The 20151-nt window shown below is 46.7% G+C and overlaps 1 protein-coding gene across 1 annotated transcript in view; it reads left to right on the top strand.

The window, feature by feature from the left end:
• The window catches only part of Sh3rf3 (SH3 domain containing ring finger 3), a 260865-nt gene that overhangs the window by 184762 nt on the left and 55952 nt on the right, over window positions 1-20151 (top strand). Inside the window, exon 4 of the mRNA XM_041656365.1 lies at window positions 3413-3775. Coding sequence (XP_041512299.1) covers window positions 3413-3775 — 363 coding nt within the window. The remainder of the gene's footprint in view (window positions 1-3412; window positions 3776-20151) is intronic.

Genomic DNA, 20151 nt, shown 5'->3' with positions numbered 1-20151 from the left:
AGTAATGCTATAGGATAGGGTCGTTTCAGGTTCCCTATCCTCAGCTGCCCAAGGAACTAACTGGGGGACATCGCCTTGGGCTCCTGGGAGCCACTCTAGGTTCAAGTCTCTTGCCAACCCCAAGGTGGCTCCCTTAACTAAGAATTGTGCTTCCGTGCTCCTCTATCCAACCTTCCTTTATCCCAATCATCCTTTTCCCCCAAGTTCCCCCATCCTCCCCTTCTCCCTTTTCTCTCCCCATCTCCCCTTACCCCCATCCCACCCCACCACCAAGATCCCAATTTTCTCCCTGGCAATTTTGCCTACTTCCCATAGCCAAGAGGATAACTATATGTTTTTCCTTGGGTTCACCTTCTTACTCAGCTTCTTTAGGTTCACCAATTGTAGACTCCGTGACCCTTATTTATGGCTAGAAACCAATTATGAGTGAGTACATCCCATGTTCATCTTTTTGAAACACTCAGTATAGTGTTTTCTATTTCCATCCATTTGCATGCAAAATTCGAGAAGTCATTGTTTTTTACCGCAGCGTAGTACTCTAATGTGTAGATATTCCACACTTTCTTCATCCATTCTTCCATTGAAGGGCATCTAGGTTGTTTCCAGGTTCTGGCTATTACAAATAATACTGCTATGAACATAGTTGAACAAATGCTCTTGTCATATGATAGGGCATCTCTTGGGTATATTCCCAGGAGTGGTATTGCTGGGTCCAGGGGTAGGTTGATCCCGGATTTCCTGAGAAACCGAAACACAGATTTCCAAAGTGGTTGCACAAGATTGCATTCCCACCAGCAATGGATGAGGGTACCCCTTCCTCCACAGCCTCTCCAGCAAAGGCTATCATTGGTGTTTTTTATTTTAGCCATTCTAACAGGTGTAAGATGATATCTCAAAGTTGTTTTGATTTGCATTTCCCTGATCGCTAAGGAGGTTGAGCATGACCTTAAGTGTCTTTTGGCCATTTGAACTTCCTCTGCTCAGAATTCTCTGTTCAGTTCAGTGCCCTCATCTGGTGATGGATGGAGATAGAGACAGAGACCCACACTGGAGCACTGGACTGAGCTCCCAAGGTCCCAATGAGGAGCAGAAGGAGGGAGAACATGAGCAAAGAAGTCGGGACCACGAGAGGTGCACCCACCCACTGAGACAGTGGGACTGATCTATTGGGAGCTCACCAAGGCCAGCTGGACTGTGACTGAAAAAGCATGGGATAAAACCGGACTCCCTGAACATGGCGAACAATGAGGACTGATGAGAAGCCAAGGACAATGGCACGGGGTTTTGATCCTACTTAATGTGCTGGCTTTGTGGGAGCCTAGCCAGTTTGGATGTTCACCTTCCTAGATATGGACGGAGGGGGGAGGACCTTGGACTTTCCACAGGGCAGGGAACCCTGACTGCTCTTTGGACTGGAGAGGGAGGGGGAGAGGAGTGGGGGGAGGGGGAGAAGGGTGGGAGGAGAGGGAGGAGAGTGGGAGGAGGGGGAGGGAAATGGGAGGTTGGGAGGAGGTGGAAACTTGTTTTTTCTCCTTTTCTCAATAAAAAAAAAAAAGAAATAGTCAATATCCTCAGCCATCAGGGAAATTAAGATAAAAACACTTTGAGATTCTTGTCTTACCCCAGTCAGAATGGCAAGGTCAATAACAGGAAAAAAAAGAAACAGTATATGCTCATGTAGTTGAGGAGCAAGGGGAAAGTTTACCCATTGTTGGTGTGAATGCAAACTGAGACATCCACTATGGAAATCAGTGTGGAGGTTCCTCAGAAAGCTGAGAATTGATCTGATCATTGCAAGATCCAGCTAGAAAACTTCTGGAAATATACCCAAAGGAGTCTACATCTTTTTATGGAGGTACATGCTCATCCAGGCTGATTGTTGCTCTAGTCATAATAGCCTGAACTTGGACTCAGTCAATCAGCTGAATGGATGATGAAAACGCGGCACATTTACACAATGCAATGTTATTCAGCTGATAAGGAACATACAATTATAAATTTTCAGGAAAATGGATGGACCTAGAAACAGTCATCCTGAGTAAGGTAACCTAAATCCAGTAAAACAAACTTTGTATGTTTATCTCTTGTGAATATTAGCTTGTAAGCTTTAGATGTGTGTGGTTTTGACACAAATATCACAAAGTATTTAAGTAGCTAGTAAGGGACCTAAGGGGAGGAATCCACCTTCCAAGAAGGGGAAATAAAGTAAGGATTTGTTAAGAGATGAAAGGGAAATTAGAATAAAAGGATTAAATGGGGAGGGGGATGGTCACAATGTCATACCTCTAGCTATGGAGCTACTGGCAGTTAATAGCTGCCAGGAGAGGAAGAGTCGGTCTTCTTAAAGCTATGGTCCTTGGTAGGTTGACCATGATGCAGTGGAAAGCCACATATCAAAAGTATATGAGCAACACAATCTTGTACTTGATGTTTTGTTTTGTTTTTTCAAAACGGATACAAAGAAAGTTAGGAGTTGAACCTGGGAGGAGTTAGAGAAGATGGACCAATATGATCAAAATACATTGTATGATGTCCTCCAAAAACTAATAAAAAATGAGAAAATGAGTTGGTGAGATGGCTTAGCAGTTAAGAGCACTTGCTGCTCTTGCAGACGACCCGAGTTTGGTTCCCAGCACCCCGGTCAGGTGGCCCACAGCTGCGTACAGCTTCATCTCCAGGGCAGCTGATGCCCTCTCCTGGCTTCTGAGAGCACCTTCATATATATGTGGCATATCCCTGCCACACACACACCTTTGAAAATCTACTTTTTTAAAGGAGACAAACAAAGAAAATGCAGGAAGTTGAGAACCACCCCCAAATCTTCAGAGCCATAGTTAGCCAGCAGCTTCAGAAAATTCAGGGCATTTTAAAGCCCTCTAGCAGAGGAAGTGGCTTAAGACAGTCTTTGTTCACTGCCCCATCTCAGCACATACAGCCTAAACAGACAAGGCAGGTACTCAGTCGGTATATCATCCCTTAGTCTCCTTGCCTTCATGTGACTAACAGGTGAGCATCTCCAGGACACCAGACCAGGTGTGCCTCAAACCACCCACAATTTTATGAAGATGCTGGCTTCATTTTGCCTGTACCCTACTCTTTCCTCAGAGCTGCACACTGTGCCAAGAAATGCCAAGCCACTGAGAAAGCTAAGGGTCAGCGTAGCAGCCGTAGAAAGCCTTCCTTGCCTCCTGTAGCTTTGGGTGACACCGAGAAACTTTTGCAAGGAAACCCACGGCAGGCATCCCTACTTTCTTGTACAAACTCATGGTGGGAGCCACGTATGAAAGATGGAACCCTGTAAACACATCATTCTCTAAGTGAGAACTTGGGCCAAGGGCTCAGAGGTAGAGAGGAGAATGCAGGGTGGCTGATGTTTAAGTAATGACGTTCCTTCTCCGTTTTTTTCATCTAGCTCAACGACTCCGCCAAGCAACTCATTGAGATGGACAAGCTGTGCCCTGCCGCTGCCGCCACTGCATGCAACCATGACGCCCTCCTGCCCTCCGACCCCAGCACATTAGCCAGCGTGGCCTCAGGTCCCACCCTAAGTAGCTCAGGGGCAGTCAGTGCCTTTCAACGACGTGTGGACAGCAAGAAGAATGCCAAGAAGCGCCACTCCTTCACTGCGCTCAGTGTGACCCACAAGTCCTCCCAGGCGGCCAGCCACAGGCACTCCATGGAAATAAGCGCTCCGGTGCTGATCAGCTCCAGTGATCCACGTGCTGCAGCCAGGATTGGGGAGCTGGCCCATCTGTCCTGCACCGTCCCCTCCCAGGTAATCCCCAGGGCCCAGAGCTCTGTCCGTGATTTCCAGGGGTCCTGTTCCACCTCCTGGATTCCTGAACTATCCTAAAGGAAGCAACGCCAGAATGGCTGTGGGTGACTGGGGCCTCCCCTCGTGGCCAACCGCTTGGAATCAAGAGCCCTGTAAATATGTGTGTGTTGGCTCCTGGGTTGTGAGGTAATCGCCAGCGGTTCCAGGATACATCGCTGGAGTAGCATTCCGTTGTCTAGGAAACCCCTCACTCTCTGATACTCAGCATGCTTGCTCAGGGAGGAGTCTTGGGTGGGGGACGTTCTGAGGAGCACTATGAGCTGAGAACCAGAATTAGCTGCACGACTTAGTCCTTTCCTGCTGTTATTGCTATAGTTCCTTCTATTTCTAAATGTCACTTGTATTACATTTCCACTAGTCTGTTTGTAGACTTCAGTAGCCAAAGTAAGATGCGTAAAGAACACAGAGTAATAACTACCTGCAACTCCGAGAAACCTGTCCACCTGGGAAAGTGTCTCCTTCATGAAGGCCAGGAAGGGAGGAGGAGGGTCCCTCGTGTGTCATTAAGTTTCCACTGAGACCGAAGAGAAGGGAATGTGCCTCCTGGAGGTGTGGGCCACTGTCCTCCCAGCTCAGCATACTCCAGGACAAGGCCCCTGTGCACAGTTAGAGTGGGGGAGGGCCAGCTCCTGCCCACTCCACACCTCCTTACCCCAAGGTCCATCTGCCAGCCCTGCTTTACTTTCTCTCCAGGGTCACCTCTGGACGTGCTTCCAAGGAATGGTACCAGTCAGTATATAGGCTAGACTGAGGAAAAGAACCAATAAGTATCTGGCTTTATTTTCCAAAGTTCCAGTTGACTTGGCTAGATTTATATGGAGAATCATCCTTTAAAATGGCCTGGAGAGATGGCTCAGCAGTGAGATCACTCGCTGCTCTTGCGGAGGACCCAGGTTCAGTTCCCAACACCCACATGGCGCTTCACAGTGATCTGTAGCTCCAGTTCCAGGGGATCCAGTGTCTTCTTCCGACCTCCATGGGCACCAGATAAACACATAATGCACATACATACATGCAGGCCAAACAGTAGAACACATAAAATGAAATAAAACATCATTTTCTTGAGGCAGAATTTCACTATGTAGCTCTGGCTGACCTGGAACTCACTATGTAGACTAGACTGACTTTGAACTTGTAGAGATCCACCTGCCTCTTCCTCCCATGTTAAAGATATGAGCCACCACAGTTGGCTTTCAATAGATCTTAACAAATAAAATTTAAACACCGAACTTTAGGAGAATTGTAGTTTTGGTAGCTATGCTACATCAGCTCAAAACTGCAACTGTACATCATATGTGTTATATACATTTGCACACCTGTATATGCATGTCCACGCCACATACTTACAAACCTACCCCCCCCCCCACACACACAAACGCCCCTGCACTTTTCCCAGCATAAACACCGATGTGCATGACCATGATCTGCAGCGGACACTATGGTGTCTGTAGTGTTTGCTGACCATGGCTTACGTCCTTCTTGGACCCACCCATTTTGCTCAGGAAACAAACAGTGCTTAGGCCTGGTTCTGGTTTTGTTTTCTGATGCTGTGATCAACGCCGTAACAAAAGCAACATGGGGAAAGAAAAGCTTTGTTTGGTTTCTGCTTCTGGGTCACAGCCCATTGTAGAGGGAAATCAGGGCAGAAGCACAAGCAGGAACTGACGGAGGAATTATGAAGGAACTCTGCTTACTAACTTGTTCACTGGCTCTCTCTCTCCAGCTCATTCCCCAGTTTAGGCTCAGCCATCTTCTTATAGAGCCCAGGCCCAGCCACCTAGGGATGGTACTGCCCACAGAGGGCTAGGTCCTCCCACCTCAGTCATTAGTAAGACAATCTCTTATGGACATAGCCACAGGCAGTCTGATCAAGGTAATTTTTCCACTGAGAATCCTCCTTCCCATGTGATTCTAGGTTGTGTCAGGTTGACAATAAAAAATAAATTAATTGATTACAAAAACAGCACAGGGCTATCGGCACATTTATGATAAAAGAGGTGATGTTACCTGGCCTGACCCTTGGCCCCACCCTCCTTCATTAAATAATCTCTTCAGGCTGTTGATAAGTGTTTGGTATTTTTAAGTTTCTATGAGGGGCATAGCAACTGGTAGCAGCCATCTCTGCTCCCCAAACAATTGTGTGCCAACACAGACATCATGAATAGAGAGGAAAGGACAACTTGCTGCTTCGGACTCTACAGTCTACACTAGGATGCTCAGCTTTGACCTACAGCACCCGAACTTTGCCCACCCCACCCCTCGCAGCCCTGTGTATCTGTTCAGACTGTAACTCAGGTCACCTTAGACTTGGTTCTTGGGTCCTGGGAGGATGGGGAAGGGAGAGGACAGGGTTATCAAATGGGATCCGCACTGAGTCACAGGTATGTTTCACCCTCTCCTGCCTCCAGGACATGGCCATGAGCTGTTAGGTTCAGCAGTTCTTTAGAATCATGGTTTCTTCCAAAAATGGGCATGGGTATTGATGCTGATAAAATCTGATCCGCCTCTGACCCCTGGACTGGAGTCCATAGGACAGGCCACACGGGCTTTCTGCTCTGGAAACAAGCAGCTAGTGAACGTCTTGTATATGAAGCAATGTAGTTCATAAAATTCAGCTTGCCCTTCCATGAGAGGACAGCGCCTGTCACTCCCTGCTCACCATGAGCGCCGGGTCCATCTGATGGCTGTGGAGAGGGCGCAGCTGTGAAATGGCTAGCCTAGGACTCCAGAGCACAGGTTCAGACAGAAGCTCAGATGGCCGTACCCTGAAGAATTCTTCCTGCCCTCGGTAGAGGTCAGAGGACTGCTGAGCAGTGTGAATAATGGAGTCATGTGTCAGCTTCTGCTGGGGGCAGAAGTCTGTCAGCCAAACTATTGAGGTAGAAAGCTATTTAGGCTAACGCCACTATTAAAAGTCCAGATGCTTTCTGAGTGACTGCCATTTCGACTGGGGTGAGATGGAATCTTAATTCATCTTTCATTTGCATTTTGCTGATGGCTAGTGATGTTGCAAGTTTCCTTCGTATGTTTGTTGGCCATTTATATGGTACTTCATCTTTTCAAAACAGCTTGTTCGTCTCATTTTCCTATTTACTGAGTAGGTTATTTGATTTGTTGAAATTTGGTTATTTTTTTAGTTCTTTGTATATTCTAGCCCAGATATTAATCTTGTCAGATTTGTCATTGAAAAAGATTTCCACAAATGCTGGCAAGGATATGGAGAAAATAGAACTCTTATATATGACTGATGGAAATTTAAATTAGCCACTATGGAAGTCAGCATGGAGTCTCCAATAGTAGTAGTAGTAGTAATAATAATAATAATAATTGAAACAAAAACTGTCACATGATCCAGCTATCCTACTTCTGAGTATTTACCAGAATGTATGAAAGAGATTATTGAACATCCATGTTCATTGCTGCACTATTCATAGATAGAACTGGCTTATATGTTCATCAACAGATAAATGAAGACAGTGTGAGATATGTACATATATATATATTGGAATTTTCTCTACAGGAATGAAATTACACCCTTTGCAGGGAAAGGATGCAACTGGAGAGAGTGGTATTAGCAAATTATTTCAGATTCAGATAATATTGCACATTTCATATCATTAGTAGATCCTAGGTTATATATATATGTATATTTATTATATGTGTACATATGTTGTACATATGACAAAAAAGTACAAGTGGACCCATAGGGATGGAAGGGACTAATAAGAAGGATGGGAAACAAAAGGGAGGAGGGGCAGCTACAGGGAGAACATGGTCAAAGTACATAATAGCCTTGCATGAAGATGTCCTTATGAGACCTGGTACTGCACATAATAAATATATAATTAAAAGACTTTCATATGGATAAGACTGGGAAATGGTTAACTCTGTTTCATGCTCTGAGTAGTTCATTACTGGGTGACGTTGTCACTGTGTGAACACGACAAAACACTTATGCAGACCAAGATGGACAGGACAGCCCCGGAGAGGGATGCTCTGCACAATCAAGGGATCTACAAATGGATGTGGTAGCCATGCCTGTAATTCCAGCATGAGGAAAGCTGAAGCAGGAGACTCAGAGAGGCAGCCAGGGTTAGTGAGTTCAGGGCTATCCTCGCGTACGCGACGAGACCCAAACCACCTTTTAAAAGGGCTACCTAGAGAGGTGACTGAGTCAGTAAAACATTTGCCTTGCACTCTTTAGGATCTCAGTTTGGCTCCTCAGTACTACAGCAGTTTGTGATTATTACCCAAGCCGGGTGTAGGCAAAGATAGGTGGCCCTCTGGTGGTCACTGGGCAGCTAGCCCAGCCTACTTGGTGAAGTGCCAGGCCACTCAGAGACCCCCATCTGAAACAAAATGTGGACTACACCTGAGCACCAATGCTCCAGATTGACCTCTGACCTTTATATGCATTTGCACACACGTGTGTCCCTGCACAAGCACAAACAAAACTACTAGAGATGGAGAAGAGGGGAGTGTACGGGGGGTAGGCAGTGAACGTGAGATTCGTGCAGCAACTGCAGGGTAACACAACACATGTTTTGTCATATATTATTTTTTTGTAAATAAAAAAATAAGGAATGCACTCAAAAGTAGTAGTAAAAATTACTTAAGTTAAAAGTAAATAGCGGGTGGGCAGGATGACTCGGCAGATAAAGACGCTTGCTGCCAAACCTGATAGCCCGAGCTTGCTCTCCAGAACCCACATGATAGAAGGAGAGAACCAACTCCCATAAGCTGTCCTCTGACCTCCACATGTGAGACATGAATGTGCATACACATGAATACACACATGTGTGCACATGCATAAGTGAAAATAATTTTTAAAATACATAAACCAACCACATAGTCATGGATTGTCATTGACAAGTGTTATGCACCGTGTGTGTGTGACTTATGTGCCATCCTTTCCCAACACTAGCACCACAGCAGACATGTCTGCACCAATGTCACCCCAAACAAGCCAGAAATGGATCTTACCATCATGTTATGGCCGTTACAGTATCACTGGGCAATAGGAATTTTTCAACTCCATTATAATATCATGAGACCAGAATTAAATATATGTTATATACATATATATTTTATATATATACATACATAAATGACTCTTAGGAACATAAGGAAACAGGAGCCTATTTCCCACTCAAACCTGGGAGTCCTGGGCATCTGAGGGCCTGACTCTCAGGCTCCTCCCAGGGCTAAATGGCTCATGACCTGCTTTAGTAAATCACAGGTTTAGTAGAAAGCTTCCACCCCCATTCATTTGTATTATGACTTCACAGAGGTGCCAGGTAGAGCGCATAGGCTCCACAACGTCTGGAGTATTATTAAGTCCTTTCTAGAAAACCTTTGCTGGCCCCTGTGCAGGGTGCTTTTTGGAATAAAAATATGGCAACAGTACAGTGGCCAAACTTCTCTTCAGGGGTTTATGTCATATCTGCCCATGCTTCACTAAACTGAGTCCCTCAGCCCCAACCTACTTGAGGACAGGGATCCAGAGTCTGCATGACACCCCTCTCCCTCCCACACTGATGTGTGAGCCTTTACATTGAACACAGAGGTTAGGAACTGAAGGTACATCTGTCCGCAGCAGGTGACGTGAGAACTGTCACTTGTGAACCATACGGTCATTTTTTTTTTTCTCTAATGGCCCTCCAGTGCTGCCTGTGTGCTTCTACCAGTTCTGTGGGACTAAGTGACAGCATTGTGGAGGCCCCCGGCAGGTCCCAGAGATGACCTTACAGGGCCCAGCTCCCATCCAGCCAGGGGCAAGTCCTTCAGTGAGTCCCACTCCCCATCCCCCCACCCCCATCCCCCCATCCCCATCTTCCCACCCCCACACTAGGGAGCCCAGCTGCCAACAGATAAGCAACCCCTGGAGATGGAAGAAATGTCCCTTAATATTGGTGTAACTGGGAAGGTGTTTGGAGATCTCCAGGGAGAATCAAAAGAATATTGCTCAAGCATCCTGTGTGCCTCAGAAGGAAACTGAACTCTGCCTGGAGTCTGAGTCTTATCTCTACTGCTAGGTTGATGGGCACAAGCTGGAGGAGGTACTGGGTAAGAGCTGACGACATTGACAGTCATGGCTGCCCTGGGCCTGCTGCTGAGGGTGCCTCACCGTCGAATGCTTATCAGTCCTGCTGCCCCTGGCTCTCCACCCACCTGCAAAGCTCCAACTGCCTGAAAGGCTGAGAACGTGGCTTATTTTTAGAATTTTTAGAAAGTTATGAATTTAATTGCATGCCTTATAAGGAATTGTTTTTTTTAAACCTACCAGTTGAACTTCAACAATGAGGACAAACAATCCCACAGCAATGATCTGGTCCAAGAAGAACTTCCTTCTGTAATTCTGGAAGTAGAGGGCACTGGATGTGGGACTTGAGCTAGGCCTGGGAAAGGGGTGCCTGGAAGCAGGATCAGGTAGACTCATGTGCCTAGACTCTGAGGAAGGATCTGGAAGCATTGCTGATTTGGAAACAGAACAGGCAAGCCAGTACATGCACATGGAGATGGTATGTTCTAGAAAATGCCTAATAGAAATGCCTTTGGTTCTACGGATTCACAAATCCATCTGTCTAAGGCCACCTGGCAAAGTGGCTTTGGTCCAAAGGGATAAAAAGCTAACGGAAGAAGGCTGTGGATGAAGATCATCTATGCCTCTTTGTAATTTAAAAAAAAAAAAATGCCCAGATCTATGTCAGTCAATTCAGAGTGTAAACCTCTAAAGCCACCGGTAGGTGGGAAATAGATTTCATAGCTTCCTCACAGACCTCTTTCCACCCATAGTATGCCGTGGGCACTACTTCCCCACAGGCCACCCTCAGCCTCAGCTGATCTTCAGTGGTATTGAAGGCATGCCCTGTAAGCTTCTGCACACCAATGTGGCTCACTGATCTGCCTTTCCCCATCAGCTGTGGGTAGACACTCCCAGCTCATCCTCTCACGATAGACTCCTGGAGCAGGCAAAAGGTCAGGCAGTAATTACTGTAGGCCGCGTGGGCATAATGTCTCCACGTCAACTGATCGTCCTGGTATAGTATAGCTAATGCAGCCAGGGTAAACTCAATGGATAAACATGGGGCAGAGATACTGGGGTACCATCTGATTCATGGTCACACTGTGGCCCTGGCTGAGATCATCAAGTCAGCAGCTTCACATTTCTGCTGCAGCGGTCTCCAAACAAATCTGGCAAGCTTGTAAGAAGGGCGTGGCGGTGGGCAGTAGTAGAGGCATTGGCCTCCACCTTCAGTGGTGAGCATGGGTGGAAGGTATAGGGTGTGGTGGTTTGGATGGTAGGTGTACCTCCATGGTCTTAGACCTTTGGATATTTAGTCCCCAGTTTGGCACTGTTTTGGAAAGAGTTAGGCCATGTGACCTTGCTGGTGGAAGTACTCCACTGGGCATAGGTTTTGAGAGCATAAAGATTTGCACCATTTCTCATTCGCTCTTTCTGCCTCCTGTTTGTGGTTCAGGATGTGAGCCCTCAGCTTCTGCTTCAGCTGCCATCCCAGCTGGCTGGTTCTGTGTCATTGTTGTGATGAACTCATAACAACCATAAGCCCCAGATAAGCCAGTTCTTCTATAAGTTGGCCTGGTCATGGTGTTTTATTGCAGCAATATAAAAGTAAAGGGCTCTGGGGTAAAAAAATATCCATGCTTCCTTGGAGAGCCCTCCAATCTAGTTAGACTGCTGGCCTCTCTCCTACCTCTGGGCATCTAGCTATCTTTCTCTTCTGTCCTGTCCTGTCCTGTCCTGTCCATTCTGGTTATGTGCAGAACTAAGCAGAAGAACCAGGCCACAGATGCTTTATTCTAAGCTTTTCTCTTGGAAGCCAATTCACCAAGAGTACCACAGTGATGGCAAGTATTGAATAAAACATGTTCATCTCATTGCCCCTTGGGGTGAGAACAATGTTTTCATGATGCATACTAAAAAAAAAATGATAAGGTATTTCTTCTTGGGGTTCTTCATCTGTGGCACAGTCTCAAAACAGCTTGGAACCCCAGCATTGCTGCCAACCTCATACCGATTTTTCTCTTATTATTCCCAGCGGTAAAACAACATGGCTTACTTGCTGTGCTTGCTTAAGAGACTATATTAAATTGCACCGAGGAATCTCTAGTGTTTGTAACAGTTGGATAGTTTAGGACTGAGCGATGGCAGTATTGCAGCCAGAAGCTGACACTGACTTGGTCCCAAAGGAAGCTGGAATTTCACAGTACAGGCCACTGTCACCAGCAGTGGCCCAGATCTTAGTTACTGGGATGTGCATCCACTCAACCAGAAAGAGAAAAGTATGAGATCCAGGGCTATGTCTGGTTTCTGGCATTGCTTGGGTAGGCAAGGAGTCCTGTAACGCTGGCAGAACCACGCCAGCATGGGCGAGCCCTCTGGTCCACTTTTATACTGACCCCATGATAAATCTCATGCAGTGAGAACATTCTCACTGGCCATGACACTTTTAGATGAACCTGCAGCTACCAGGCTGGTGCTAAATGCTCATGAGTTGTGTTTTATAACAGTAGCCCTAAAACTATCGCTGGTTCTCTGTCCTGTGTGGGCAGTGGCTCCATGACGCAAGCTACGGATGTACCCATGTGGTCAGCCAGCTTTCTGGAGTGTGAGTGTGTGTGTGTGTGTGACAGCACACTTGTGGAGGTCAGGGGCAACTTTTCAAGAGTAGTTCTTGCCTTCTGCCTTGTGTTTTGGAGGCAGTGGATCCTGTGACTTCTGCAGCTGTACTGTGTACTCTAGGTGGGCCATGAGCACTGGGCAATTCTCCTATCCAGTCCTTCATGTCCCCATAGGAGTGCTGGGATTACAGATGTATATTACCATCTCCGACTTTGTTATATGGGTACCAGGGATCCATACTCAGGGCATCCGGCTTGTGCAGTAAGTGCTTTTACTCACTGAGCCATCTCTCTGCCCCCACACTAGTTTTCTTTGTTATGACATGAGACTTTTCTTGGGAAGGGGTCAGTAGACACAGATGCCTGGTGAGCCAACCTGGGTATGGCTTTGGAGCTGGAACAGAGATTTCTACCAGGCAAACTTCAAGTCATTATAGACCATTCTGTTAGACCCATTGTCTTAGTTAGGTTTCTTTTGCTGTGAAGAGACACCATGACCACAGTAACTCTTATAAGGAAGAGTTGGTTGGGGTGGTTGGCTTACAGTTTCAGAGGTTCAGTCTATTATCATCATGGTGGGGAGCATGGCAGTGTGCGGACAGATATGGTGCTGGCTACATTTTGATCAGAATGTAACAGGAAGTGGGCTGACAGTCACACTGAAGGAAACTTGAGCAAAAGAGACCTCAAAGCCCAACCCCCCAGTGACACACTTCCTCCCACAAGGCCACACCTACTCCAACAAAGCCATACCTCCTGATAATGTCATTCCCTATGAGATTATGGAAACCAGGTACATTCAAAGTACCACTGTAAGTGTTACAGCTCTGGAGAGAAAGGTATCCTGACCTTTGGAAGTCAGGCTATCCCTGTAAATGCTACAGCTCTGCTCCGCTCCAGCAAAAGAGCCATTACAGCTCTGCTCTGCTAAGAGTTTTCCCACAGAGGGATAGCAGATCTGCTCTGCTCCTACAAAATCATTACTTTTCTGCTCAGCTCTGCTCAGGGAGTTACCGGGCAGAAATGTAGTGGTTCTGCTCCGCTCTGGCAAAAGAGCCATTACAGCTTTTCTCTGCTAGTTCCATGGCAGGGATATGGCCATTCTGCTTGGCTATGGCAAAAGTTGTTACTTCTCTGCTCTGCTCCACTCTGGAGAAAGAAGGTCTTCACCCAAGCCTCATTTATTGGGAAGGAGGAATCCAGGAGGGTGGCTGCTTCTGCCAGGGTGAAAAAAGGCAGCTCCCAACTGAACAGGTACAGGGCTTATATAGGGTTTCTTAGGGGCAGAATTTTTCTAGAGTGAAGATTTTCAGGGTGGGAATTGGTCAGATCTCAATCCCTGAGCTTGGACAAGCTCAGAGATTGGCTGGATTTCATGTTCAGGAGTTGATTGGGTTTTGTGCTGATTTGGTCAGGACCAGGGTGTGTTTCTTTGACTCTGGTTTCAGGGCCAGGTTGTGCTTTCACTGGCCTTGTTTAACCTTTTGGCTCTGATTTCAGGACCAGTGAATTTGCTTTGGTCTCAGGGTCAGGGTATATTTCTTTGGCTGTGGTTTCAGGGTCAAGGTGTGTTTATTTGGCTGGCCCGTTTACCCTATAACCACAATTCATAGTCATAGTTTTTGTTTGTAAATAAAAACTTGGGAGAATTTCATACTCAAGTACTGTATTTAAATCATTTCGTTCCCCTCCTCTTCCTCTCCAACTCCTTTCCTGTTCCCCCAACTCCCTTTCAAAATCATGCCCATTTCTTCTATAATTACTATTATTATTTACGTATGTATACAGATATATATGTGTAGGTATATTTGTGTATACAACCTTACTGAGTTCATTTAGTATTGCTCGTGTGCATATGTTTAGGGATGACCACTTGGGACTGCATAACCTATCAGTGGGCTCATCCCAGGAGAAAATCAATTCTCCTGCCCCCTGCAGCCGTTAATGGCCCATAACTCTTCATCTAGGGGTGGAACCTTGTGAAACTTACCCTATCTGTGCTGACATGTTAACTATTGTCAGCAAGTTCTTGTTTAGGCAGCTATGTTGTTGAGATGTTATGGGGACAGCATTCCTATCATGTCTAGAAGACACTTTGATAGCAGCCAGCCTGATCCCTGGGCTCTTAAAATCTTTCTGCTCCCCCTTCTCCAGTTTTCCCTGAGCCTTAATGCAAAGGGGTTACATTGTATCTATATCAATTGGGGCTAGGAACCCCACAAACACTTATTCCCTATATTTTGATCAGTTGTGGATATCTGAAAAAAAATCTATCTGCTGGGAGGGTGAGCGCTACACTTGCCTGTTGGCATAGGAATAAGTATATAGAAGACAGTAAGAAACTATCTCCTCTAGGGCCAGTGACATCACCCGCAATGGGTAGGTGGCTAGGCTTACAGTACCAGGCATGGATTTCCTCCTGCTGTGCAGCCCTTAAGTCCAATTAGACAGCTATTTGGTTAGCTCCCAAGATAAAAGTGCCGTGATTGCACCATAGGGGATATCTTGCCGTGCTGGTCATTGTTGTGGTTCATAGGTTTTAGAGCTGGGGAGGACTATTGATTTTTTTTCCCCAGGCAGCTTGCATAGCACCTTCCAAAAACAGGAAAGCTAGCCCTCAGGGAGGAGGCTCTGAGTACTATATCCAAAGTGTGTGGTGTCTGAAGCAATAGGATCTTACCTTCAAGATCTAGGAGGCCACCAAGGGCAGCAGCAATGGCCTTTATTGCTTTGGGAGTCTCTTGGATTCAAATGACCAACGGATTGAATGGAGGTTTTGTTAGATAGCCTTTGGCTCTTAGGGGGAACATTACCACCCCATATGACAGAACTCCATTTAAGGAAGCTGTAAAACAGTGTTTCCCTGTGTCTTCCCATCAGTGATAATTACTTTTCCTTCCTTCTGCTCCCTCTGCATTACCCCCTCCCTGATCCCCAGGTAGGCCCCCTGCAGGTCCCCTGCAATCCCCCTCCCCACGTCACAGCACCTGGGTCCTATGGCGCCACATCACCCGAGATCCCTTTCTGCTCTACTGGCTTCTGTGGATCCTTCAGGCTGTATATGCAACCCGGAAGATGTGGAGCTATGATTCCCATGCTGTGAGTGAGCAGAACTGGCCCTGTGAAGATGACGATACTATCAGAAGTGATTTACAGATTCAGTGCGATTTCCAATTTAAAAAAAAAAAATCTCTAACATTCTTCACAAAAATAGAAAATCTGTATCTGTCACCCTGCATAAAAATCAACTCCAAAGGGATTGAAGGCCTCAGTGTGAAACCTGGAACATGGAAACTGCCAGAAGAAAAAAAAAATGCTGTACCCTACAAGACATAGGTACAGCAAAGGGCTCTCTGAGCAGGATTCCGCTCACTCTGGATTAAGGCCCGCACTTGACAAATGGGAACTCTGTAAGTCAAAAAGTTTCTGTACAGCAAAGAAAATAGGATTATAGAGGAAGACCACAGAGTGAGAGTGAATCTTTGCTGAATCAGAAAAATAACCCAGTGAAAACCATGGGCTGTGAATATCAACAGAAAGTCTCAAAGGGAAAAATAAAATTGACTGAGAAATTTTTTTTAAGTACTCAATCTTCTTAGCGCTCAGGAAGGGCAAGTTAAAACTACTTTGAAATTTCATTTTACCCCCGTCAAACTGGCTCAGATTAAGAAAGCAGCTAACAAACTCTGATGATGATATGGGAAATGGGGACTCTCAGTCACTGTCCTAGACGGCCGACTGCTATAGCCACTCTGGAAGTCAGTGGAGAAGTTCTCAGAAAACTAAAGCTAGACCTGCGGTATGACCCACCTCTGCCGCTCCTCCACAGGGATCCAAAGAACTTGACGATGCACAGAAACCCTGCTCAGCCATGGCCTTTGCCACTCTGTGCACAACAGCCAGGAAATAGACACATGTAAATATCTTTCCCCTGATAAAAATGTAGTCCATACGCAATGGAATCCTATCCAGCTGTGAAGAAAGATGAACTTGCAGGTTAATGGATGGAACTGAAAAATATACTGAACGAGTTAACCCAGGCTCAGAAAGACAAATGCCACGTGTTCTCTATTATTTGTGGATACACAATCCCGATTTTCATTCAAGGCAACCAGGGCCCCTCTGCCTTTCTTATTTTTATTTTTTCCCTATTTCTAAAATTAGTTGATTAAAAAATCTAATCAGAAGCAAGACCTAGTGGCACATTCCTGTAAGCCTGGCTACTCAGGAGCCTGAGGCAGGAGGATCTCAAGTTCAAGGACTGCTTGGGATACAGGGTGAGCTCAAGACCATCCTGGGCCACTTAGACACTCTCTCAAATAAGTAAGAAGACAGCTGGGCATGTACTCGGCGTTAGAATGGTTGCTTAGCCTGCACAAGCCCTTGGTTTCCATCAGCATTCCAATATATACATTTAACATTTGTATATAAAGAAAGGCAGAGAGGCTGCTCACAGTCAGGTGGAAGCCCTGGGAGCTAGAGAATTAGACCATCTCTTGCCCTACACTCGGGTTTATCTCGTCCCTCACAGTACGGCTCTGTTACAGACGCCTTGAAACGATCTCGGGAGAAGAATGGTTTGTTAGGGATGTGGAGATGCATTTGGATAGTACCTGTTCCTAGAGGCTGGGCCGGATGCCTGGAACCCTGTGCACTACTCAGGCCTGTGAGTTTCTTATCAGCTCTGCAAGGCTTCGGTGCCTGACATATGCTTTTTGCCAGCGTCAGAAGAGGCCGGCTACCCACCGGGGATCCGCACCCTGCTCATTCATCTCTCTCAGCTGATATGCTCTAGACGGACATGTTCGTGAAGTCTCCAGAAAGCCACAGCCCCCATCTTCCTGCCCCAGGAGGTTTGCTCCTCTTGGGATTTCCGTGGTGACAGAGATGAAGATGTGACCCCGAAGTGGATGGGCAGGACCCATCCGAAAACCACAAAGCTTAGCAACCTTCCTTTGCCAGGTTAGGTTTTGTCCCCAGGGCAGTGCTCACTCTGGTGTTGCTGCCACCTGGCGGGAACTCTGCTGCTCCCACTCTGGATTCCATTGCATGGCAGTGCCACGCTGTGAGCCACACTCTGCCACCGCCGAGCATGAGCCACACTCCGCCACCGCCGAGCATGAGCCACACTCCGCCACCGCCGAGCTTGAGCCACACTCCGCCACCGCCGAGCATGAGCCACACTCTGCCACCGCCGAGCATGAGCCACACTCTGCCACCGCCGAGCATGAGCCACACTCCGCCGAGCATGAGCCACACTCCGCCACCGCCGAGCATGAGCCACACTCCGCCACCGCCGAGCTTGAGCCACACTCCGCCACCGCCGAGCATGAGCCACACTCTGCCACCGCCGAGCATGAGCCACACTCTGCCACCGCCGAGCATGAGCCACACTCTGCCACCGCCGAGCATGAGCCACACTCCGCCGAGCATGAGCCACACTCCGCCGAGCATGAGCCACACATCTTCCAAACTGGGGAAGGACCGTCTTAGTTTCTTTTCCGGTTGCTGGGATCAAATCTGACAAAAGCAACAAAAAAGGGATTGTTCTGGTTTAGAGCCCCTCAAGGACACACTTCGTGGGGGGTTAGCAATGATAGCAGCAGGAAAGACAGGCGGGCAGGAGCGATGAGGCCTCAAGGCCCTCTGCCAGTGACCCATTTCCTCTAGCAAGGATCTACCCTCTAAAGGTTCCACAACCTTGCAAAACTGTGCCGCCAGCAGGGGACCCGGTATTCAATTCAAACACGTGAGTCTGTGGGGGCTATTTCTCATTCAAGCCACAGCAGATACCTCTGTGAGTACAACCTGTATTGCAGTTCTAAGAAACACAAACCTGAGAAATCTCATGTGTTTGTTTTGTAGCATTTGTTGGCCAGCTTTCCGGGAAAACCATCAGCAATTACCCCCTGAAGCTGAGATGGCAATGCCCTCCCCCTCTAAGACCTCTAAATAGGCCTGAGATTCTGTCAGCCCCAGAGTTCTTGGGAATTCTCAGCCCATCCTCATGTTCTATGGGGCACTGGATATTTGGGTTCCCTGGAGGATCTGTGGATGTCTGCAAGCCTTCATATCACCCCGTGCATAACAAGCACCAGCATTGCCTATACTCAGCTAAGCCTTCCCCTTTGCTCAGGAGATGGAATTCTGCCTTCGCTGTCTCCTGGCCAAACACATTATGCCTTTCTATTTAATTATGGCTTGAATGGCTTCAAGACCATTGGAGACAGTTCAACCCATTATGCCTTCATATATGTCTGAACAGAAGGACCTAAGTGGTGTTTAGGGGATTTGCAGACAACAGCGACCTCTAAGGGCTGAAATTTCCTTGCCTCCCAAAACCTTAACAGGGAGACACTTGGAAGGCACAGCCTTGAGATGGAACCCACACCCTGCATAAAGGGGCCCGTGGAGTCTTGAGACTCCAGATGCAGAGGCTCTGGAGAGGGACATGCTATGCTTTGTTGTTCGTGGTCCTCCTTCTGTCTCTTGACTGTCACTACAAGTTAATGTTCGACTCCTCAGAATAACACTTCTCTTTCTTTTCTTTCATTTTTATTAAATCCTTCTCATTTTAATTGTTCGGATAGGAATATGCTATACATTTTCCCCCAATCCTCTTTTACCCTCCCCTCTCCTCTTCTGCCCTCCCCACTGCCCTCCACGCTCCCAATTTATTCAAGAGATCTTGTCTTTTTCTACTTCCCATGTAGATTAGATCCATGTATGTCTCTCTCAGGGTCCTCTTTGTTACCTAGGTTCTCTGGGGTTGTGGCCTGTAGGCTGATTCTCCTTTGCTTTATGTCTGTCTTATGAATGAGTACATATTGTATTTGTCTTTCTGGGTCTGGGCTACCTCGCTTGGGATGGCTTTTTCTAGTTCCATCCATTTGTCTGCAAATTTCAAGGTGTCATTGTTTTTTACCACTGAGTAATAAATACTCCATTGTGTAAATGTACCACATTTTCTTTATCCACTCTTCGGTTGAGGGGCATCTAGGTTGTTTCCAGGTTCTGGCTTTTATGAATAATGCTGCTATGAACATAGTTGAGTCCTTGTGGTGTGAGTGAGCATCCTTTGGGTATATGCCCAAGGGTGGTATTGCTGGGTCTTGAGGTAGACTGATTTCTAATTTTCTGAGAAACTGCGCAATGGCACTTTTGAGCAAATTTTGCAGTTGGAAAAAGAGTTCCTGAAAAGAAGTTGTGTCTGCCAAAGCTGACCAATTAAAACTTCAGGATCGGTGGCCAGTTTGGAGTGTTGCAGGTCCAGAGCCTGATTACAGTTTCTTTTGGACTCTTTTTAGCTTAGCTAAAGAGCCTTCCCTTGCCCACCTCAATGTCAGACCTAACATCATGGTAAACAGATAAAAACCTTTGGAACGCATTAACTTAGCAAACCTCTGTTCTCCAGCAAAGGATCCAGTGTGTTACCAGGGTGCTCAGGGCCAATGGCTGAGCTTTTCTGCTGTACAGTAACACCCTACTCAATGTCTCCAAAGAATCTGCAAAGTCTGGATTTATGACTTTTCCTTTGTTCTATTACTATCAGAACTTCATGAAACTGCTTCCACATGGAACACGGTACTCAGGGAGACCTAAATCTATGTTCCCAGTTCATGGCCACCGAAATTTGCTTCCAAAATGCTTTGTCTGGATTTTTACTTTGCACA

This window comes from Microtus oregoni, unplaced genomic scaffold (assembly GCF_018167655.1).
Source record: "Microtus oregoni isolate MIOR12 unplaced genomic scaffold, Mior012 000007F_ref0000211, whole genome shotgun sequence".
Classification (NCBI taxonomy): Eukaryota; Metazoa; Chordata; class Mammalia; order Rodentia; family Cricetidae; genus Microtus; species Microtus oregoni.
The sequence above is the reverse complement of the archived record's forward strand: the minus strand, read 5'-3'. Positions and strand labels throughout refer to the sequence as shown.